This window comes from Paroedura picta, chromosome 2 (genome assembly GCF_049243985.1).
Source record: "Paroedura picta isolate Pp20150507F chromosome 2, Ppicta_v3.0, whole genome shotgun sequence".
NCBI classification, from domain to species: Eukaryota; Metazoa; Chordata; class Lepidosauria; order Squamata; family Gekkonidae; genus Paroedura; species Paroedura picta.
In genome coordinates this window covers 87,781,444-87,805,427 of record NC_135370.1, presented here as the reverse complement: position 1 = coordinate 87,805,427, position 23,984 = coordinate 87,781,444, and the positions used below count along the sequence as shown (strand labels likewise).

The 23,984-nt window shown below is 43.0% G+C and overlaps 1 protein-coding gene across 4 annotated transcripts in view; it reads left to right on the top strand.

Moving 5' to 3' along the window:
• The window catches only part of IFITM10 (interferon induced transmembrane protein 10), a 42,930-nt gene that overhangs the window by 11,375 nt on the left and 7,571 nt on the right, over window positions 1-23,984 (top strand). For 3 of the 4 annotated variants that reach the window (XM_077321489.1, XM_077321487.1, XM_077321488.1), the window contains exon 4: window positions 437-3,385. The exons of the other annotated variant lie outside the window; for it this stretch is intronic. In XM_077321489.1, coding sequence (XP_077177604.1) covers window positions 437-599 — 163 coding nt within the window. In that variant the 3' untranslated portion in view covers window positions 600-3,385. Of the gene's footprint in view, window positions 1-436; window positions 3,386-23,984 lie in introns of those variants that run through there. 4 annotated transcript variants of the gene reach the window in all.

Below are 23,984 nucleotides of genomic sequence, written 5' to 3'. Positions count from 1 at the left end.
ATATACTCATGTATAAGCCTAGTTTTTCAGCACCTTTTTCACACTGAAAAAGCCTTCCTTGGCTTATACGCAGATATATACTATAATTGAAATAAAAGCCTGCTCCAGCCAGCGAGTCGTTGCATTGCCTTTTGCAAATGTGTACTGCAAGCTGAGCTTGCTCTGGCAGCTTGTAGGACACCAACAGTTTGACTGAGGGACTCTGATCTTTTTTTTTCCTTTTGGGTTCACTTCTTCCTCTTCTTAATCACTTCTTCTGAACTATTCTTTTGGCTTCTGTAGGTGGGGTGGGTTTTTGGGGTCCTTTGGGATTTACTGTTTCTTTCTCCTACTGTCTCTTTCTTCTTTTATCTGAGAGGCAGAATTGTTTGCCTTTTCTTCTTGGGGTTGTATTTCTTTAAAAAGTTGATTTTTACAGTTCTTTCTTTGTGTTCAGTTTTACAGTCAACCTACCAGTGAGGCCTACAGTTCTCGTAAGAGAAGCCATGTTGGATCAGACAAATGGCCCATCCAGTCTAACATTCTGCGCCATCAGGAGATCCCACAGTACAGCCAGAACCAAGCACCAAGAATACAGAACATCACTGCTCTATACATAGTGTTCCATCTCTACTTCGAGGTTAATAGCAATTGAGGGCCCCTAGACATGGACCCCTTGGACCAGTCATTTTGAAATTTGGAGGGGAGTCAGGGAAGAGTCTCCTGGAGCTACCCTGAAAGGTTGGAGGCTGTACCTCAAACTCCCAATCAACAGCATCAACAGATCCTCTGGACCACTTCACAGTCCTCCCTGGTTCTTGCCACCCTGAACAACTTAGTGTCATCCACAAATTTAGTCACTTCACCACTTACTCCTAACTCCTAACATTAATGAACAAGTTAAAAAATACCAGCTCTAGTACTGAGCCCTGTGGAACCTCACTGCTTACCACCACCCACTGTGAAAATTATCCTTTATGTTCACTCTCTGTTTCCTGACAATTAACCAGTTTTTAATCCACAAGAGGACTTGTCTTTTTATCCTATGACTGCCAGGTTTACTTAGGAGCCTTTGTTGAGAAACTTTTTGTCAAAAAGCTTTCTAGAAATCTAGGTAAACAATATGTACTGGGTCATCCCTTCTCTACATGTTTGTTGACCTACTTGAAAGAACTCTAAAGGTTTAGTGAGACAAGGGTATAGTCTTCACGGGGCTTTTTACCCACTGCCAGCTTGAATAAATCCCTGCCAACTACATTGAAATCAATTTGCATTTTGACTTTGAGCACTTTAAATTTTCCCTCTGCAACAAGCATGATTAATACCTTTCCCCCGCGATATCCTGGAGTGGATATAAGCCTCAATATTTCAAAAACCAAATTAACTCTGCCTCGTGCCTTGTGCTTCCAAAGCTGTAACAAAGAAGTCTTCCCTGACTGGCCAGGGCATCAGTTCTTCCCGGTTCCCCAGTGCAATGCTCTCCAGAAGCCCTAACTTCTCTCAGCAGAGATTTGCCTCTTGGTTTTCTCCCCACTCCTCTGCTGTCTCCAATCCTCTCCACTGCTCCCTGTTCAAGAAAAGAAAGGGGCTCCTTCTGTGCTTGGCTCCCCCCTCCCCCATTCTGAGCTTCCACAATTCAGTGTAGAACACTTTCGGTTTCAATGGGGGGGGGGGTAGAGGAAGACCCAAGTTCATATCGATCTGAATTCAGCAGGATCCACAATGGAATAAACAAAGTGCAGAATCAGCCCATATCTTCTCTTACAGAATCCATGCTGATTCTTTCTCACTAGCTTTTGTGTATTTATGTGCCTGCTAATTCTATCTTTGATAAAATTCCACCAACTTACCCAGTATCACTATTAGAATGACTGGTCTATAATTTCCTACCTCCCAGTCCTCAGGAATAGAGGCAGATTTTTGTCAGGAGATCCACAAGTTCACATTTTAATTCTTTCAGAACTCATGGATATATGCCATACAGGCCAGTTTTTAATTTTTCCATCAGTTATACGGCTTCCTCTCTTGTCACTTCAATCCAACTCAGATGTTTTGACACCCCTTCTAAAACCAGTGGTTTTGGAGTGGGCAAACACCACCCATTTTCCTCAGTGAAGACAAAGGCAAAAAAATGCATTCAGCTTCCATTATATTGTTAATTAATCATGCATGCCTTTTTAAATAACTAGTTGCACCTTTCCTAACCTGTAATGTGGAGAGATTAGTGCCCTGGCTTCCTTACCCGGCTGCTGAACTCACATTTCTGCTAAACTTCCGAAGTCTTTGGGTGATTTTTAAGAAGGATGTAATCACAGTTAATTTTTCATTTGTATCAAAGAAGGAATGTTACAGGGATGATCATACTGTTTATTTATCATATCTTGACTTGTCCTTCTTCCAAAGAGCTAGGAAAGGCACATACCGTTCTCCCTCAATTTTATCCTGAGAACAATACTGTGAAGTATAGTTATGCTGAAAGAATAATTACATGGTAACTAATGAGTGTCAATGCAAGGAGAGACTTGGAGCTCAGTTTCCTAGACCAAAATTTTAACCACTGTATACACTGCACTGATGCCATTCATAAGACATGTTGCATGCTGATTATATGGTAAAAATTACATATTGGCTGTATATTAACTTTAGAACCAAAATAATTTAATGGCAATGCTGTTTTAATTGGAGTAGTAAGTGGTAAGATTTAGTTTCAACCTAACAGCTTTTACAGCTAAGGAGTAGTTACTCAGGAAGAATGTAAGCCTTCTTTGTGAAGATTCTATTAGTATTATTGTTTGAAAAAGCTTGTTTTTCACCATTCCCTGATTCTTGTGATAGACTCTTGTGTCTTGAGAAATGACTTTCATATTATGTCAAAGAAGTAAGGGAGATATTTTGAAATTCACCTAGTAATTAAAGATTTGAGCATGTTACACTTGTCCATTAGAGAAAGAACAAACCCTTAACAGATGCTTTGATATGCATAATGTTTTCAGCTTGTATATTACCTAAACTTTGAGGAAAATAAATCCAGTCAAAAGCTCCATAAACCTTTCATCAAGAGGGTGAAATAGGGTTTAGTTCTGGGGAAATTATGCACTGGGGAAAACCTTGCAAAAACTCTGCAAGAAACATGTTTTTTTTTCCATTTCTGCATGTGGCACCATTTTCCCTATGGAAACCCCACCTTTGTGTTTCCCATTCTACATTTTACTCACTCCTTCTGGCAGTGAGTGCACCTTTTCTGCACTATTTCCTTGCAGTAATTTAAACTTGCTTTGGAACACCTTTTCTTTTACACTGGTACTATGGGCATCTTTCTCTCCTCCCTTGTATCCACCAGTAGGTGAGCAGGAAGCCCCTTTCTGTTTGTAGTCTCTCATCCACCAATGGGAGACTGACATGCCCCTTTTTTGGTGCCACCTCTCATACCTCTACCATTACAACATCACACCTGGAAGGAGCACCAAGCTGAGTCACTATTCAATACCAATGAATGAAAAAGCACAAGATTGGCAGCGGAAAATGTATATTTCTTAAAGGTGTCGTTCTGCCTCTGCAGACTACCATTGAAGCTGTGCATGAACATGGGAGGTCATACCAAGATCCAAAACTTTCAAAAGTACACATTTAAGAATAAAAGCCAAAAAAATGTTTAGACAGCCTCCATGTTATGTTTTCATTTGCTGCCACGTGTGGATGTACCCCCATTCAAAATTGTCATTCCCTTAATGAGTCATTTTAATTCGCTCTCAGAGAAGAACAGTATATCTCAGAGGGGTGAAGGACAGCACTGGACACCATGAACGAGCCTTCCCCAGGGAGGTGGAGTGACTAAAGCTGAGAAATCACTAAGGATATGGCTAGCAGAGTGGGTGACACAAGAGTCATGTCCATTTGATATAATGGAAGGATGGGGGCACCCTCTTCGGGACCCCCTAGAGGTGGACCCCTTGGGCCAATCATTTTTAAATTTAGAGGGAAGTCAGGGAAGTGCCTCCCAGACCTACCTGAAAGTTTGGAGGCTGTACCTCAAAACTCCACTCCCGAGGCCCAAGGAAAGGCTGGAACGCTGGCATTCCCATTATAGTCTATGACGCCATTGACTTCCATGGGCGCCAAAGCTGAAGCAGCTGAATCAGGCCCTCCATGCACAAGCCTACGCATGATCCCATAAGCGGTGGCATTCAAAAGCACTATGCATCTACGATTCTATGCATAGGCATTGCAATGAAGCAGAATTTTAAAAAATTCTCGGGCATCGTGGAACTTGTAAACTGTGTCAGAATATGGAGGGATTGATTGGCTGAATTGACAGGGAGAAGTGCGATGCATATAAGGTGCATTGCTCTCTTCCGCCTCTTCCAGCAGGGGTGAGGAGGGTAAGATGCGCAAAAAGAAGGCAGACAAAGGCATGACAGCAAAAAGGTGAGAAGGGATGGGAAGGGTCACGATATAATGTGCTTTGCTATTCTGCGGGTGTGGGGCTATTTTTACTCATGTGCAGAAATGCCCTGGATGTAGATAGAACCTTGGTTATGATATGCACTCCAAATGTAGATCCGCTGACTTTGCTGGCAAGCAGCAATTCTAAAGATATGATAAACTGGTTTGTATTAAGAAAATAGAAATAAAAAGTGATCACTAGGGAAAAACGGTGGTGATGATTTGTCAGAATGTGAAATGGCAAGTTTGCCACCGCTGAGAAATAAAGCAACTTTACTCTGTGCTTGTATTGCTTTCATTTTAATTTTTAAATAGAGCATATGCACTTCCTCTCTCTTGTGGCAGAGGGATGTGTATATCCAGCAAATTAAACAAAATTAGAGGGTGAAGACTCTCCACCACCCTCCCAAGGTATGTGCAGTGAAGCTTTTCTACTATTGTCTCCGAATTAGGGCTTGCAGAGCAATTTGCTGTGGATATACTGGCTAAATTTTGATTGGGGCACACTTTCACTTGATTGTCAAGAAATGGTCCAGAGTATTCAAGCTGAGTTGTTAACATTCACATGAGGCCAGATTTCCCAGATGTAGAGCTGGTCTCCAGAGTACAGAGATCAGTTTTCTTAGAGACACTGGCTGCTTTTTATGGTAGACTTTAAAGCCTTACACCCTGCTGAGGTCCCTCTCCTGTCCAGACCCTGCCTTCCCCAGGCTCTACCTCCAAGTCTTCAGGAATTTCCCAGTCCAGAGTTAACAGCCCTACATCCAAGTGACAGGCTAGATTTCAGAAAAGGCAATGAATTCTTACCAGGGTTGTCCCAAGGGTCCTCGATATATAATATAATTATTATAAATAAAAAACAGTACTGTTTTCTATTGGGATTCCATTGAGAAGCAGTGTATATACTAGAGCACTGATAAAATATGCTCCTGCTGCTTGCCCTCCTCAGGGACCCTCTGCAGGTTGGTTGATGCTTGTCCATTCATCTGTATACTGTGTATTCAAGTGCTGACTGGCAATGTTAAATCAACCACAAAGACTGGTCACTATGCGGGGAGAAGTTTTCATACTTCCCCATGTCAACTCAAACACACTTTTCTGCGGACACAATTTGGCTGAGAGTCATCAGAAGTTGAGTCAAATGATGAGAATTCTGCAGAGAACCTTGACCCACTAATGATACCGGCAGGCCTGTGTGTCTGTTCAAGGAATGTCAATTGAAGCCTTGGCTATAAATACAATCAGAGGCTATCTTTTAAAAACCACTATTCCATGTTAAAACAAGTACTGTGTATTGCAGCTCAAAGGCAGCCAGCAGCTTTGAAGATATAGGATCTTCTTCAAGACTTCTTTGAACATAAAGCAATTTAATATCTTTATAGAACTTAAACATTGATATTAAAAAGTTCAGTGTTCTAATATTTTTAGAGGGACAATAGTTCAGTGTTAGAGGATCCACTTTGCACATAAACATTTCCATGTTCCATCTCTGGAAAGAGACCCTGGAGAGCTGCTGCTATCAGAGTAGTTTTCTTAATACAGAGAATAATTTCTAGCACCCACAGAGTCATTTGAAGCAGAATGATACCCTTCTAAACCCATGGAAGTCAGTGGGTTTGGAATACTGCTTATCACTTCCTGTCTCACCTACAGTCTGAAGCAGTCCAATGCAACAAAAAATACAAAGCATGGTGCTGCTGATCATGTATTTCAGCAGTCAGTGAATGAGTCTTGTCCATGTTCAGGATCTACATAATTGCCATAGTAAGGATCAGAAAGTAATTGTGCTCTGGGCAGTCTGGGTAGTAATTCAGGGCTGGGCCAGGAAGAGGTTGTTTATCTCTGTAATGTGTGGTTTGTGTTAATTATGTGAGTCATATGGAGCTATTTGTATGGTGTGCACTTTTCTCTAGGCAGCAGGTTTTGATTGCATCGTGGTAGATAGTGTATTGCACAATGGTTTGGATTGCACAATTGGATATGCAGAAGGGCTGCTAGAAAGATGATTCTGCCTTTCTGCAGGGAACCAGGCTAGGAGGTCTTTATGCTGTCATACATATCTAAACCAGAGGCTAGTATTCTGTGTTGATATTTGTAAATGAACTCAACTGAATTTCCAAAGATAGGGCAGGAAGGCAGGGAGGCAGGCAGGCCTAGGACTGCTTGACTTCAGTTATCTGAGAGCTAGTGTGGTTTAGTGGTTAAAGGCAGGAGACTTTGTTGGTCTTAAAGGTGCTATTGGACTCAATTTTTGTTGTGCTACTTCAGTCCAACACGGCTACCCACTTGAACAGAACAAGGAGTGTTACACTTAGTTGCAACAGTTAATGTTTGTACATAGGTCTCATGCCTTTGTAAGAGGGAGGACTGTGGAGACGTTGTGCTGGAACACAATAGTTCTTTTATGACAGAAATTCCAATGTTCCTATACTGCTCCTTTGTTCTAATACCCAAAGGAATTAGTTATCAGCATGTATTGGCAGAGGACTGAATATCAGCAGGACAGTTGGAGGAGATATCTGTGTGTGTGTAAAGTGTTATCACGTCACAGTCAATATATGAGAACCCTAGCAAGGGGCTTTCAAGGAAAGTGAAAAGCAGAAGCGGTTTGCCTTCCTCTGCAGAGTCTTCCTTGAAGGATTCACTTCCAATCCTGCTTCGTTTCCAATGGCCCTGCTTAGCTTCTGACTATACTATGTATGCTGCCTTCCCTCCCAAAAGAGACATTTAGGAAATGCTAAACCGCTCTATGTACAACTGCCATAAATAAGCATATTGAGGGATTGCTTTTTCTAGGACTCTCATCTAGAATAAAAATATATCACAGTGGGAGATGTTGTAAAATCTTTTCCATCTTTCAATGCTGTGTGGAACATGCTTCCCAAATGTTCATAATCACATTGACCTCTGGAAAATGCAATCCTCCTTATATATTTTCTTTACATGATTGCTGGAGTGAACAAACTTCACCCAAAGTTTCTCATATTTTCTTGGAGAAGTCACATAGTTTTGAGTTGTGAAATTTCACAAGGAAAAAACCAAATTCATAGATGTGCCTATATGAAAACTTAACTTACTTTCTTAAACAAATGTCTTGATCCTGAGCCAATGCTCCTTGGAGCCAATTTTTTGTGTTAAATTTATCCAGGTTTTTGTAGTTATGGGTATAGGCTTTTGTATCTGCAGACATAAAATAATATGACATGAGAAGCTGTAACATGTGCATTTTACATACTGCCAAATGTGGACAAGCTGAAAGTCATTTTGGCCCTCAAGACATCACCAGTTCTTCAGGTGAGATCTGCAAGTTACTACTTCACAAGCAGGGCTGCCATGTGCCCCCTGGCCACTGGTGGGGGAGTGGGAGATTGGAAATTCCTAGAAATGTAGTATGAAAAAGATGTTGTTCATTAGGTGAAACGCATGAAGACAACTGTTTTTACACAGTTTCACAATTCTAACCTGTCTTCATTATCTATACATGACATATACAGAGCTTCACTCTTGGGGAAAAATTGGGTGGGGCCAAAGTTAGCCCTCCTCTGGCATTGGGATCATCCATGTCAGAGAGCAGTTGCCAGTACCTCAGCAATGATCCCTTGCTTTTCCAGTGCAACTCTGTCTTTAGCCCCTAAGTTATCTTTTGACTGTACAAATAGGGCAAGGAAAAAGCAATTATGGAGCTATGATGAACTTGGATGAGTGATTAATATGTAAGCAAGCACTGTGTTTACACAGAGTCCAGCAATGGGGGAATCTGTTATTGGCTGGGATTTCTAAACTTCCTATTCAGTCTATTTTGTACTCAGTAGGCAAATATATATTTGTGTCTCACATCTTCTCACTACAGCAGCTTGGTGTCATAGTTAAGAGCAGCATCCTCTAATCCAGTGGTCCTCAACCCGCGGGCCGCGTTACCTAGAAGCGTATCCCCCTTCCAGTAGGCATGCTTTTCATTTTTCTGACCCAGATGCAGAACTTTACACTTATCTTTATTAAATTGCATCTTGTTCTCATTTGCCCATTTTTCCATTGTGTTCAGATCTCGTTGAACTCTGTCTCTATCTTCCGGAGTATTTGCCAGTCCTCCCAATTTGGTGTCATCTGCAAACTTGATGAGTAGTCCCTCCACCCCCTCATCTAGATCATTAATAAATATGTTAAAAAGTACCAGGCCAAGCACCGAGCCCTGAGGTACCCCGCTACTCACCTCCCTCCAGTCTGATGAAACACCATTGACAACAACTCTTTGAGTGCGGTTCTCTAACCAATTCCCTATCCACCTAACTATCTGAAAATCCAGATTGCAGTCCTTCAATTTATCCATCAGAACATCATGGGGAACCTTGTCAAAAGCTTTACTAAAATCCAAGTAAATGACATCAACCGAATTTCCCCGATCCAGCAAACCTGTTACTTGGTCAAAAAAGGAAACCAGGTTGGTCTGGCAGGACCTGTTGGAGACAAATCCATGCTGACTTCCTTGGATCACCAAATTGTCCTCCAGATGTTTGCAGATCGCTCCCTTTAATACCTGCTCCATTATCTTCCCCACAACAGAGGTCAGACTCACTGGTCTGTAGTTTCCCGGGTCATCCTTCCTCCCTTTTTTGAAGATCGGAATAACATTTGCTCTCTTCCAGTCCTCCGGGACATCTCCAGTCCTTAAAGAGGTCCCGAAGATGATGGACAAGGGCTGTGCAAGTTCTCTGGAAAGTTCTTTGAGTACTCTCGGGTGCATTTCATCCGGACCAAGGGATTTGAACTCATCCAGTGCAGCTAAATGCCTCTCGACAACCTCTCTATCCATGTTAACCTTCCACCCAGACACTGTCCTTTGGCTATGGCCATCTCTAGATGTGCCTAAACACTTTGACCTGTGGGAAAAAACAGATGTAAAATAGGCACTAAGCCTTTCTGCTTTCTCTGCATCTTCCGTTAGAGTTTGTCCATCCGCACCCAACAGTGGGCCTATTGCCTCCTTTACTTTACGTTTGCTCCTCACATAACTGAAAAATCTTTTCTTATTACAATGGGCTTCTCTGGCCAATCTTAGCTCACTCTCAGCTTTGGCCTTTCTGATGATTGATCTACAGTGCCTAGTAACCTGTAGGTACTCTTCTTTAGAGCTCTGTCCTTCCCTCCATTTCCTTCTCTTTCTTAGTTCCTCTTGAAGTTCTCTGTTCATCCAAATAGGCTTCTTAGAGCTCCTGCAGTGTTTTCGTCTTTTTGGGATAGTCATTGATTGAGCATGCAATAGCTCCTGTTTGAGTAGCGCCCACCCTTCACATGCTCCCTTCCCTTCCAGCATTCTCGTCCATGGTATGACACTCATCATGTCTCTGAGTTTATTAAAGTTTGCCCTACGAAAATCCAACATCCACGTCTGGCTCCCCATCTCAAAAGGAATTCTATGAGGACATGGTCACTTCCCCCTAGGGTCCCCACCTCCTTCACCTCATCCACCAACTCTTGCCTGTTGGTCAGTATTAAGTCCAGTATGGCTGAACCTCTTGTGGGTTCATCTACCATTTGATAAATGAAATTGTCAGCCAGGCAGGTCAGAAAGTTGCATGACTGAGGACGCTTCGCAGAGTTTGTTTCCCAGCACACATCTGGGAAATTGAAGTCACCCATGATGACAAGGTCCTGCCGCTTGGATATTTTCTCAGGCTGCTCACTAAGTGCAGCATCCACATCCTCTCGTTGGTCAGGCGGTCGGTAGCAGACACCAACCACCACACTGTTTGTTTTCCCCTCGCTTATTTTCACCCAGATGCTTTCCACTGTAGATATGCTCTCCTCCACTAGAATTTCCTGACAGGTAAGCCCTTTCCTCACATACAGTGCCACTCCTCCACCTCTTCGATCTATTCTGTTTTTTCTGAACAGTTCATATCCATCCACCATTACATTCCAGTCATGAGAATCATTCCACCAAGTTTCTGTGATGCCTACTAGATCATACCTTTCCATCAGCATGAGAAGTTCCAGCTCTTCCTTTTTATTGCCCATGCTTCGGGCGTTAGTATAAAGACATCGGAATCCTTTTACTTTTTGTTCCCTATGAGCTGGCCTTGCTGGTTGGGCTGCCTCCGATCGTTTTCCTTCCATACACTCCCTATGTTGATCGTCTCCTTCCCCTAGTGGCTTTAGTTTAAAGCTCTCCTGATGAATCTCCCCAGGTTCCTGCCAAACACATTCTTCCCCAGTTTCGATAAGTGCAGTCCATCAGGTGCTAGTAGGCCTTCCTCAAGAAAGCCTATCCCATGGTCCCAGAAACCAAATCTCTCCTGCCGGCACCAACTACGCAGCCAGTGATTCACCTCCATTATCTTCCTCTCCCGACGCATTCCTCTTCCCTTGACAGGCAAGATTGAAGAGAATACCACTTGTGCCCCCATTTGCTTGAGCTTCCTCCCCAGATCTTGATAGTCTTTTTTAATAGGAGCGATGGTATTCAGGGACATATCATTAGTTCCCACATGGACCATCACAAATGGGTAGCGATCCGTAGATTTGAGGAGTTTGGGCAGCCGTTCTGAAACATCTTTAATTTTCGCCCCTGGCAAGCAACACACCTCTCGGGTTAGGGGGTCGGGCCCAGCCACATAGCGATCCATTCCTCTTAGCAGGGAGTCTCCAATTACCAGTACTCTCCCCAGTAGCTCTCTCCACGTGCTCTCAGTTGTCTGAGCTCTGCCTCTGGCGAGGAGCAGCCCTTTTTAAGCCTCCCAACAATTACCCAGCAATCACCTCGCCCAGGCAGCACAATAGCCTCACCTGGTCAGCAGCAACTCTCCCCAGTAGCTCTCTCCACGTTTTCTCAGCTGTCTGAGCTCGAACTTACCTTTAAAAAAAACAGCACAGGAAACACTTTTTACAAAGCCTTCATTAGTAAGTTTCATACATTGGAGCCCTCAGATATGAGCCAACAGTATGATATGGAAGCTAAGGAGACTAATGCAATACTTGGCTTCCTTGCTATGAGTATACAATCTAGCACATGGGAGGTTATTATGCCACTGTATTCTGCATTGGTTAGACCTCATTTAGAATATTGTGTCCAGTTCTGGTTGCTGCAGTTCAAGAAGGATATTGACAAGTTGAAACGTCTTCAGAGAAGGGTGACTAGAATGGTTGACAGGTTGGAATCCATGCCTTATGAGGAGAGATTGAGAGGTGGGTATGTGTAGTTTGGAGAAGAGGAAGGCATGGGGGTATATGATAGATGTGTTTAATTATGTGAAAGGTAGACATGCTGAAGAAGAGGCCAACTTGTTTACTGCATCTTTAGAGACATGGACTAGAAGCAATGGATTCAAATTATGGGAAAGGAGGTTCCACAAATATTAGAAAAAGGTCTTTGCAGCTTCTTCTCTGAGAAATAAAGACAATTGCATTGCTTGGATCTGCAAGTGGTTGGTTGACTGGCAGCAGATTCTCAATGGAGATGAATGGCTCTCGGATTCTCAGGACTAATCCTTTTGAAGCACAAGGACCCGCAGAACTCTAAAGACCACCAAGATTTCCAGGAAGGAGTGAGGCAAGTATAGGCAGATGAGTCAAGAATGAGGTTCTGTTAGTTACCACAGAAATATGTCTTCCATTGTCAAAGGGAGAGTTCATTCACAAACCATTGCAAATAGATAAAGTGGTTGTTTCAGCTTTTGTGGGGCACTGCAGGTTTGAAATAGGAAGATGCATTAATTGTTCAGAGGATGGAAGCAAAAAATTTGACTGGGAAAAAGACACACAATCTGAGAAAACATCCCAAAATTACCTTTGCTGGATAAGGACTATGAGACTGATTCTCACTTCCTTGAAGAATCAGATAGATCACAGATTATATGCTACCTCTTATTTGGTCAGGTTAATTGCCAAAACATAACCAAGATAATGACATTTTGACCCCTGGGACTGACCATAGCTACATCCACATGGAAAGTTTCTCCATAATCCTATCGGCACTGTCACAAGTACAGAGGCATTTTACACTAGCAATAATGTGTTTATACAGGGATTTTCTGTGTACTTTTTTCCATCAGTCACCATTTCCCCAGCATTTTTCCTTGTTGTCCCACCATAAGGCTTTTTAAGACCTTTAAAGAAATGGCTATTGCTATTGTGTACCAATGTTATAACCATCTATTTCTATGATCTATTCATTCCTCGGAATTCCCAACTTTCATCTTTTTAAAGTCTTCTGTGTTTTTCATCAGAGACTTACTTTTTTGAAATTAAAAACTGGAATTCAGAGAAATGAGTAGATGGTAGCACTAGATTGTTATAATGGTGCCTGACCTGGTAATAGCTAGATTAGATTACCAACTGAGGTTGCCCTTGAAGAATACCCAGAAATTACAGTTGAAGCATGATGCTGAAGTGAGAATGCAGTCTGGAATGCATCATGGGGCCATATCATTCTATTGTTCCATCTACAGTGGCTTCCAATTTGCCTCCAGGCCCAATGGAAGATGCTGGTTTTAAAGTCCTGTATGGCCTCAGATGCATATACTATAAAGACCACTTTTTCCTTTACGAACCTACCTGGCCATTAAAATCATCTTCAGAGGCCCTCCTTTGGGTATCCTCATCATCTGAGTCTAGATGGGTAGCAACCCAGGAAGGGGCCTTTGTTTGTTTGTTTTTCTTTGATTGTTATTCTGCCATCTTATTCTGCCTAGGGCGGTTTACCTGGAATGTCATGGGATACATAGAACATCATCATCATCATCATCATCATCATCATTAAACATAAAAGGCTAAGGCCTAAGTGGGCGGAGAGTGGGCAGGGCCAGTCTGGGTGAGGGACCAATCGGAAGGCACAAAGCACCTTCCGATTGGGCCTAACCAGGATAGACCAGAGTTATAGGCAGCTGAGGAGCACAAAGTTCTGACAGGGCCCGCCTCACAGCTGTCCTAACTGTCATGTCCAACTATAACTTTGCCTCAGAACCCTGACGGAGCTGGCAGGAGGCTGGAGAATGCTCCCCCCCCCTCCCTTAAGGCCTGCTGGGAAGCATCCTTTAACAGCCCCTGACTGAGAGGAGGGAGGTATTTCCAAGAGCAATGCAGGGGAGTCTGAGGGCATGGGTGTGGGCCTTCCTTTTGAGGGGGGGGGGGACTTTCCTCTTCTGCCAAACAGTTGGCTGAGAGGGAGGCCACAGAAAAGCCCCTTCTCACTTAAAATATTACTCTGGCTGGGGATTAGACACAGCCAAGCCATGTATGTTTCTTCTTTCCAACTCTCTGCAATTTATTCTGCAGATGAAACTGGATGTTGTTGCAGAGGTTCTTTTGTCTCCTGTTTCATCTGCACAGCAACCCTGTGCAGTAGGCCTCAAGTCTTTCAATTCAACAACAACCTTTGTGGGAAGCCTTAAATGTTTCTTCTCTACCACAACCCTGTCCAAAGTAGCCCTTTCTGCCTGAGGAGCTGATCTTTATACTCTGCAGATGAGCTGTAATTCCAGGAGCTCTCCAGGCCCCACCTGGAGGTTGGCTACCCCTGGGTTGGAAATATTCCTGGAGGCTTGGAGGTGGGACTTCAAAATCATACAATGCCTCAGAGTCCAGCCTTCAAAGGAGCCATTTTTTCCTGCACTTGGGAGGGAGTGGTGCAGGTGTATCTCTCCTGGGCTATGGGCTATGGCCAGCCCTTACCAGCAACTGTTTGTATTCTGGGGTGCAGACAGACAGACCAGCATCAGTCCTGCGAGTCTGGAAAGTGCAGGAAGATCTAAATAAATATTTATAGCCGGTAACTTAAATAGTGAACAAGTAAATGGCTGGGAACTGAAGTGACTTTTTCAGCCTTGGCCTGGCACATAAAAAACAGTATAAAAAACCTTACTAAGGTCAAGACAGCTGTGCACAGAGAGACTTCCTCTTGGGGTTGCCAGCTTCCATGTGTAGCTCTCTGCCCCACTTCCCTCATGAGGAGTCTGCTATGGGGAGAGGAAGGGAAGACGATTGGAAAATGCTTTGAGATACCTGAGGCCTGCTGAGTCACTGCGGCCCAATCCCATTCTCTCAGACTTCTCACAGCCCCACATCCCTCACAGGTTGTCTATTGTGGGAAGACAAAGGGAAAAGATGTTTGTAAACCGCTTTGAGCCTCCTTTGGGTAGTAAACAACAGTTACAAAAATCCAGTTCTTCTTCCAAGGAGCAACCATGAAAGAAGCATGTGGGCACATAACATTTTATCAACAGTGAAAAAATGGAGACAGAAGGAACAGGGTGGACACCTGTGTACTGTGACTGCCCCATGTGTATTACGGCAGGGAGACATTTTGGTGTCTGTGGCCTAATTCACACAAGAAGGGAAATGACGCTGAACTGGGAGGAATTGGTTGCCATGTAATCTTCCCCTAAGAAGAGTCTCCAGTTTGATTTTCCCTTCACATATCTTGAAGACATGGCTCTGGAAAGCTCATCTGTAACCACTATGCCACAATTCCCAAAGGGCAGTCATCTCCCGTACTCAACGAACATTCCAAAGCACAGGTTCTTGACACCCATATCTCCACACCCATGGCCTCTTTTGCCACCACACCACCACAGTCTCCCACACAACACACACACATTGAACCCATGCCCTTACATACTGGACAACTCCTCCCCTTCCTCTTCCCACTGCCAGGCTCTAGAGCCCATTGTATTCTTGGATACAACGGGCTTTGCCCCTAGTACATTAAATAACAGTCAGAATATAACTTATCAGTAGCAATTCTAACAATAAATATAAATTTAACAGATACCATAATTAATTCATTGAACAATTTCAATAAAACAATTTTAAGAGAACCCCTAGGGATGTCAGAATCATCCAGTTTATGGAGGGTATGACTTGAAGTGGACTGTCAGATGATTTTAGATCAGATTAATCTCAGTCGAATGTCTGATAGAGGAGCTCCTTTTTGCAGGCCCTGCGGAATTCTGGGAATTTGATTTGAATTCTGGGCCCTGATCTCTTCAGGGAGCTCGTTCAACCAAGTGGGGGGGGGGCAGTACAGAGAAAACTCTGGCCCTTCTTGAAGTCTGATGTACTTCTTTGAGGCCAAGGATTACTAGCCAGTTAGCAGAGGCAAAGTGTAGTGCTCTTTTGGGGGTATAGGCAGAGAGACAATCTCTCAAGTACACTGGACCCAGACAGTTTATGGCCTTGAAGGCAATTACCAGAACCCTAAGCCTAATCCGGAATTCAATTGGAACCCCATTGAGTTGTTGGAGTACTGGTCGGATGTGGGATCTCTATCGTGCATTTGTGAAGATCCTGGCTGCAGCATTCTGGACCAATTATAGTTTCTGGATCAAGGATAAGGGTAGGCCTGCATAGTGGATTGCAGAAATCCAGTCTAGAGATGACCATCACATGGATCACTGTGGCTAGGTATTCTGGGGCCAAGTAGGGCACTAGTAGCTTAGCTTGGCATAGGTGGTAGAAGGCCTGCCACTCTACTCTCATGACCTGTGCCTCCATACAGAGGGAAGCATCAAGGATAACACCCAGGTTTCTGGTGGAATGGGCTACTGCTAGTCGCACTCTGTCCAGGGTCACTTATGCATGCATCATTAAACATTGTTGAACAAAGACCCTTTAGTTACGCCGTTGTATTATTTCCCGATTCATCTCTGCATTGCAAATAAAACTGTTAGCTACATCTGTGCCATCTGCTGTATCCAAATTGTTTGTTTCGATTGTTGCTTTATGTTTGTGTGTACTATTTTAAAGTTGATTTTAATATCTTAATTATTGTCATCATAGGGGCCCTAATTTGGTGGAAAGACAGAGTATAATATATTGATCATTGTGTTATAGCAAAACAGAAGCTACTATTATAAGCCCCCCCCCCCCAATTCTCCGGTGGGTCCAGTATGGGTCCAGTATGTTAAAAGCTTATTTCCCAATCCTTGGGCTGTCTTTTTTTCAGAAGGATCATACCAAAGCAGGTTCAAGAAAGAACATACTGAGGATGAGAAAGGCCTAGACAGTGAACAATTACAGCATGATGTCATGGAAAAGGTCCAAAAAAACCATTGTAGTTTGAAAGTCAAGGCAGAGGAAAACCTCTGTGTGGATGCATCCTGTGATACATCAATTATATTTAGGCACTGATCAGTTCTCTAGCTAAACTGAAGTAGATGTGGAGTTAAGTAAGATGAGTAAAAGACCTCAGAGCCAAGTTTTTCTACTTAACTGGCTTGTGGGCTTGGTCTCTGCATAACCAGGAACACAGGCAAAGGTTTTCCCATTCCACTTGCTGGGTAGGGGAGAGATTTACCTGTTGCATGAAAGATGTACATACACATTTGTATTTGGTAAAGGCCACAGTTTTTATTAACATAACACATATGAGCGAAGGCAAACAAACAGTAGGATGGATCCAATGCCCCACTCCCCTCCCAACTTGCAGCCCAATGGCAACATAATATGGGAGGGGAAAAACCCTCCAGCAGACCCGCCTGTGGGGTCCGAGCAACACACCTATTGCGCTCCTCCTCTCCATCAGTCCTGCTGGACCCCCGGGAAAGTGAACCATAGGAGAGGCCCACGGGTGTCAGCCTCAATTGGGGTCCTTCCTATTCACTTCGTCACTTGCAGCAGCCCCCTTCCCATCCTGGAAGATACAGCTGCTCTGGCACATGCACAGTCTCGTAAGGTCAATTGTCAAGTCTTGAGTCTTATTGCTATGAAGATAATTTCGGAACTGTGCAAGCAATACTTAACAAAATGTCAAAACCCAGAGGGTGGATAGGGGATGGAATAGGGTATACAGTGGTCAAGGGATAGGGTATTAGAGGCCTGCATAAAGCTTTGTCATTCTCAGTAACTTGCAGATTACATTTCAAACTGTGCGCCGAAAGACATATGGAAGATCTTCAGTGCTGTATAAGCAACAATCATGATCTACATGGGGAATATTCGTAGGTAGTGGAATGTGCAGACCTTGGCCTCATAACTTACAGGTTAGCCATGTAGATCCCATGATAACTTGGATGGCAGGAGTGAGGAACCCTTGGGTCTGTGTGGGTGGCTGCGTCTATATGGCAGAAAGATGCACAAAATTCTGTGTAAAATAAAAATCTCCCCCCCCCCCCGCAGACACAAATTGCTAAGCTCTAAACCAGGATCACAGAAAACCTCTGCACAGACACAAACTAAGAAGCCTGAAAGAGCTAGAAAGAAGCAAGAAGAAAAGGCAGAGAGGTTCATCATTAGCTATTTGGCAAAGATTTACGTGTTGAAGTCATCATGGATCCTGAAAACAGAGACAAGGAATTGGAAGGTGATGAATTATTACAGGAAGCCAGAAACTATCTGGAAAGAGTGGGCAGTTTCTTCAGAGAGGTAATAAAGACTGGGAGATGAAAGTGAGCATCAGCACAGGATTTGTAGGTAAATGGCATAGAGGAGGCCAGTTTTCTCTGGATATATTTATATTGATAGACACTTGCCCAGAACACTAGCAAGTGCAGCAGAATGGGGAAATGCAGATAATTTCACTTAGGACTGGCACTACCAGTTCTGGTGTTTCCCTTGACACGAGGCATCTTCTCTTTCTGAATTTTAATAAATAAATATTCATTGTAGCCTAAGAGAGGGAAATGGTTTGTTTTTGCCATTTCAGGGCAGAACAACATAGAACTGACTTATAGATCTCTTTGCAGCATTGGGTCGTGATGAATACTTTTACCAGCTTTCAAAAAATTATGCAACAAATACAATGTCTATATTCAGAAGCAATATATCTCTGATCAACAGATGCTGGTGAGAGATGACAGTGAGTAGTTCATCCTGCCCTCACTAAGATATTTTAATTGGTGCCACCCTTGGAGGCAAAAATGCTGAACTAGATGAACTAGACTCCTTATCTTATCTCACAAGGCTGTTCTTTTCTACAATTTTTTTCCCATGCTTCTCTGCATAGGAGTTGAGTAGAGCAAGAAAGTACTGTTTGCACAAACCATGGATCTGTCTTAGTGACGGGGAGTGGATCAGGGATTATGCTCTTTTACATTTGGTTCTTCGTTTTCAGAAATTCCAGTCTGATGTTGAAGCATTGAGCTGGACATGAGACATTCAGATGTGTCTTTGCATTTTAAGTAAGATGTAAATTTCATTTTTAAAAAAACTGGTAGTTTTTTTTTCATTTACTGATGTCTTTTAAAAATCGCACCAAAGGCAATATTCTGGAAGCTGGATTCTCAGGGGCTTTGCTCTAATTTATTTAATGAACGGTGCCTTTTCAGAAAAGTCTGGGTTTGGATTTTTTACACAATTTGGCTGGCTACAAGCTCTAGGGAAACATTTGTCCTCGGGACTCTGTGCCTCAGCTCCCCGTCTCATCCTCCTTGCCTCATTAATACATTACTAGGATAAATATTTTGGGGGTTTTATGAAATTTGGTAACTGTCCCACATAAGCAATCTAGGCTATCTGGAGTCATTTTTGTTTTTGTTTTTTAAAGATGATTTAAAAATCTCTCTCAACTCACTTTGTTCTGCACCATCAGAAGGATATTTGAGATTAGAAGATCATGTAGCTCAAAACAAAAACCTAAATGAACCAAGTATGTCAGTGTCAAAACAGGATGGGAACTCAAGACTTTATGCATGCATTGGCTGCCAGCAAGCTGCTCCAATTCAGACAACTGAGAATAGGTCAGAAGCATCTGTTCATGCACATGACGGCAGTCACTTGCTGGTGTGAGGAGACAGAAACAAATTCAACGTTGTTTAGCAGATGTACTGGTTTCTTATCATAGAGAGCAATACAAGCACAATGGCTTGCAACAAACTGTGGAGGGGGCTTTACCTCCTTGGATTCACTTTGGACCCTATAAACATAGCAGACATAGTGGCAGGAATAACAGAGACCTGAGGCTGGGGGGAGAGTTCATATTGCATGAGCCAGCATCTTGCTTAGCCTAACTGGTAATGGTGTACCATTTGGCCTAGCAAGGGTGATGACCATGGGTGATGCCATTGTTACTTAGCAGCCCTTTTCCTGCAAAGAAAATGAAAAGAAATCTCTCCTTTTATAGCATAGGGTCTAGGTCATCATATTCATGGTAGATGTCCTCAGTTGACAGGGACTAAACAGGGGAGGCAAATGAAATACTACAGAAATATGGCAAAGCTCAAATGTATGCAGAATAAACGATGTGACTATTCACAACAATACTAGCAGTTAACAATGCAATCTTGCTAACTGAGCATGTGCACTGCAACAGGAAGCCATAATTGCCAAGGAGCAGTGACAAACTTCCAGGGGGGATCACATTTGTGTACATTTGTTCATTTGTATAGACATGGACAAGTCTGTGACATGCAGACATTAGGGGGGCATGGTTGGCATATCAGGAGTTTGAGAATGAGCACAAGTAAGATCCTCTAGTTGCATAGTTGAAATCAATAGTTCCTGTAACTGTGTTGCCTGGGTCAATATGGAGACAAAGGTGGGTTTATTGCAGGATCTGATTCTTTGGTAAACCAAGGAGACTTCCTAGGTGAGGAAAAACCTACTGCTCAACATCTGTGAGAGAAGATCCAGGATATGATGTAAATCAGGTGTCCCCTACCTGAGGCCCGTGGGCTGCATGTGGCCCCTGACCTCTTTCTGTGTGGCCCTTGACTTGGGCATCAATGCCTTGGCTAACAGAAAACAGCCCCAAAAATGACACTGACTAGGTGTAGCTGAATAAAAGGATTCCACTTTTGAATGCTTACTTTTGATCTAAATAAGTAGGATAATAATTTTGTTACATTTTGGTTTAATATGTGGCCCTCTTTAGACACTGGACACACTAATGCAGCCCCCATTCACCAAAAGGTTGGGGACTCCTAATGTAAATCATTAGTTGTTTGACCTGAGCATTATAGGTGATAACGTGTGGTGTCCTATCAGTCCTGCAATGGCTACTTTATTGGGTGGATATTGTAATTCTGCAGATTCTGCAAGGGTGAGTCCCTGTCTGAAGAACTGAAAGAAACATGATGGTATCATAGCAACTGAGTACTGCCAATTGATCTGGTGGTGTGTCCTGGATAATAGCTGGAAAGCTGGAAATATGTGTAGTGACCAGGGGGGTTCTGGTAGAAGATGGAGCTTGTATGGGATCCTTTGCATAACCTCAGGAAGGGGGACTCTCATCGCCAAAGAGGCTGACTGACAAAGCAGGGGCAGTTGCAGTGAACAAGTTGGGCTACAAGCATAAAATTGAGAAGTAGTTCTCCAAAACTGTTACAAGATAACTTCCTGGATTTTGATTCATAAAGCCTTTCAGTGCTTCGGCCCCCATATACGCCAAACCTTGTGAGTGTCCTCATCTCTTAAGAACATCCCAAAGGACTCACTTAAAGCATGTTCCTCTAAGAACGTGAGAACCATCTATTTGCAGCAGTGTTCTGAAACATACTCCCAATGAGATCCAGAAGTCATTGCTGATGCAGACCAGTAGGATATTGCACAACAGCTTTTGTTTAGGTGGACTCTCTTTTGCCTGCTCCTGCATTGACTGGACTAGTTTTTAAAATATATTAGTTAAGACTGTCACTTTGATGAAGGAGTGACCTTTTATTGCTGCAAACCAACTTAATCAGATAAGACAAGGCAGGATAGGGTTTGTTTGGTTTTTTTGAAAAAATAGGAAAAAGAATTAAAAAAAAAATACATGGAGGCGTCCCCTGTTTCTTCTATGAGAAAGGGCAGTACTCCTGACATGTGCCATAGAGGATCCCTGTATGCTCAATAAATGTTTCCCTTCTTAAAAGAAAATAAGAAATGTGCATAGTTTTGAATACATTGGATTCCTGCCCTTAGTAGTAACTGTTGCATTTCTCTCTAGGTAGATAAAGCTCTTTCAGGTAGACTGAAGCAGTGAACAGAAATATGTCACCAGAGAAAACTGAGAATCTACAAAGAAACTGTCTGATGCTGCATTTTGGGTAGATATTTAACAAGTACTCTACAAGAAAGTGCTGCAGAGACATTATGTGTGCACAACTTTTGGGACAAGATGTCTACTCTGTGCCAGAAAAACAGAATCTTCTTGGTTGAAATGCCAAGCTCTCCTTTATTGATCCTTATGCAACAGCATCAAAGGCAGGGACAGCAGCACAAGGCTAAATGAGAGCAGGGGGGAAATAGTTGTACCTTGAGGGAAAGCACTGAGCAGGAGTAATATGTAACAAAAGATAACAGCTGTGAGCCTATTCATATACAAAACTATAATTGGCACAGTCTCCAGAATTATATGCAAACAAGTGGTCCGGTTTCTCTAAACAACTAAAAAAGTGTTTCACTGTTCTTTCTGAGATATTAAAACGAATTCTCTCAAAACATATTTTGTGCTGTTGTCATTCTAACTACACAGCCACAACTGTGTGAAGCTAAGGGTGGCCAAAGAAGAGCTCTAAGAATTGTATAGAAGAGAGAAATCCAGTCGGTGAATCTTCTCATTCCTACATAACAAACTGACATTTCCTTTCTCTGCGTAACTACTAAAGCCACTGCAGGTCTGTTATTCTTTGTTTTCCAAAGACTGTGTGATGCCAGGAATGATGCAAAGATCTGCACTCATGAATCCATGACTGGCAAAATAGCAGTGGTAGCAACAGTGTGATGCCAGCAGTGCAGTGCTTTGGTCCTATGTCAGAAAAATGCAGTAGCTGCTATTTAATCATATTACTAGGGAGCTAGAAGGAAGGAGGAATGAAAGATCCCCATGAACAGTGGTTGCTGTGACAAGAGACAACCTATATTTCTTCAATGTGGGTTGCCAGAAGGACATGTAAAAGGTATTGTCAGCTTGATTAAACAGTGTCTGCTTTCTCTGTAATCCCTGCTGATGCTCTGCAGTGATTCACAAGGCATTAAAACATTTGGAGTGCCAGATAATCCATGTTAATCTTCATAAGAATGGGAGGGGGAACAGTAGGAGATGGGAGGGAGAAATCAAGAGAAAAAGAAGGGAGAATGTTTATGCCAGAGTTCCTGGGAAATGGGTGCTTTTATGTTGATCATCTTAACAGTTGTGTCCTGTGAGATGCTAATGGATTAGGAGTCCCCTTCCTTCCCCCCCCCCCCAAAAAAAAGATGCTGTGTCCTTGTTCAGGGACTTGTGCTGAGATTTTGTCTGCCTGCCACTTCAAAAATCAGGCCAACAACAGTTTTGAAATAGCTTCAGGGCCCCGCATCTTGACACCAGAGCAGCTGTGATTGCTGATGCTGAGTAATGTTCTGAGGCCCCTGTGGGCTAGCAGCTGTGATGGCAGTGAGGCACGATTGGACCTTCATGGAGGTACACTGATAACACAACAGGTAAGCCTAGCATTTATGCCTTATTTAGTGGCAGAGGCTTTCTCCATTTGATAGCCATGGAAGGCATAAATCTACAATCATATTGTTTCCATCCTTGCACCTCCAATTAATTTCTGTCTATTTTGCTGCAGTTAAATGTGACAATATTGATGGAGATTATAGAAAAGATCCAAAGACTCCTGCAAATGAAGTTTGGGAGAATGCAGTAGGTGGGTTTCTATAACCATTATTGTTCTTATTTTCAACTCCATCACAACCAATTCAGCATGTAGCTCTGCTTGAGATCTTCCCTAGAGAGATATCCAGTGTGGTATAGTCATTGATTGGAGTGGTGGACTTGAGACTGAACTAGGTAAGGTGCTAGAAGACCCCTGAAAGGATTTCCAGCTGTGTTCAGAAGTGGGCTGTGATACTGGGAATGGGGGGGGGGGTTGCTGTCTCCATGCTATGATCCTGATTTCTTAATGTGCTTATACACATGAGAGAGAGAGAGAGAGAGAGAGAGAGAGAAAGAGAGAGAGAGAGAGAGAGAGAGAGAGAGAGAGAGTACTAAACACAGTATGTTGCCTACAGCGTTTCCCCCCTGAAAAGCAAGTAGCCTTGTGGGCAAGAGTAGGAGGGTGAAGTACTGAAAATGGTGGTGGGGAGGGGTTTGACACCCTCCATCATTATTTAAAGGTATCCCCTGTGCAAGCACCGAGTCATGTCTGACCCTTGGGGTGACGCCCTCTAGCGTTTTCATGGCAGACTCAATACGGGGTGGTTTGCCAGTGCCTTCCCCAGTCATGACCGTTTACCCCCCAGCAAGCTGGGTTATTTACCATGAAACAAATGTCTGGAAATATTTGTTGATTTTTTTAGAGATGTGGGTAGTTGCTCCTTTAGAATAAAGAAACCCATACATTTAAATCTGTGTCCCTCTTTGTGTCAAGTGCCATTACATCACTTCCAGTTTATGGTGACTGTATAAATTAATGACCTCCAAAATGTTCTATTGTTAACAGCCTTGCTCAGGTCTTGCGGACTGAGGGCTGTAGCTTCAGCTTCCTTGTCTGGGACAATCCACCTTATGTTGGGTCTTCCTCTTTTCCTGCTGCCTTCAATTTTTCCTAGCATTCTTGTCCTTTCCAGTGATGTCCTCTCATGATGTGGCTCCTTTTAGCCTCTAGGGAGAGAGCAGGCGTATTTGATCTAGATCCCACTTATTTGTCTTTTTTGGCAGCCTACAGTAT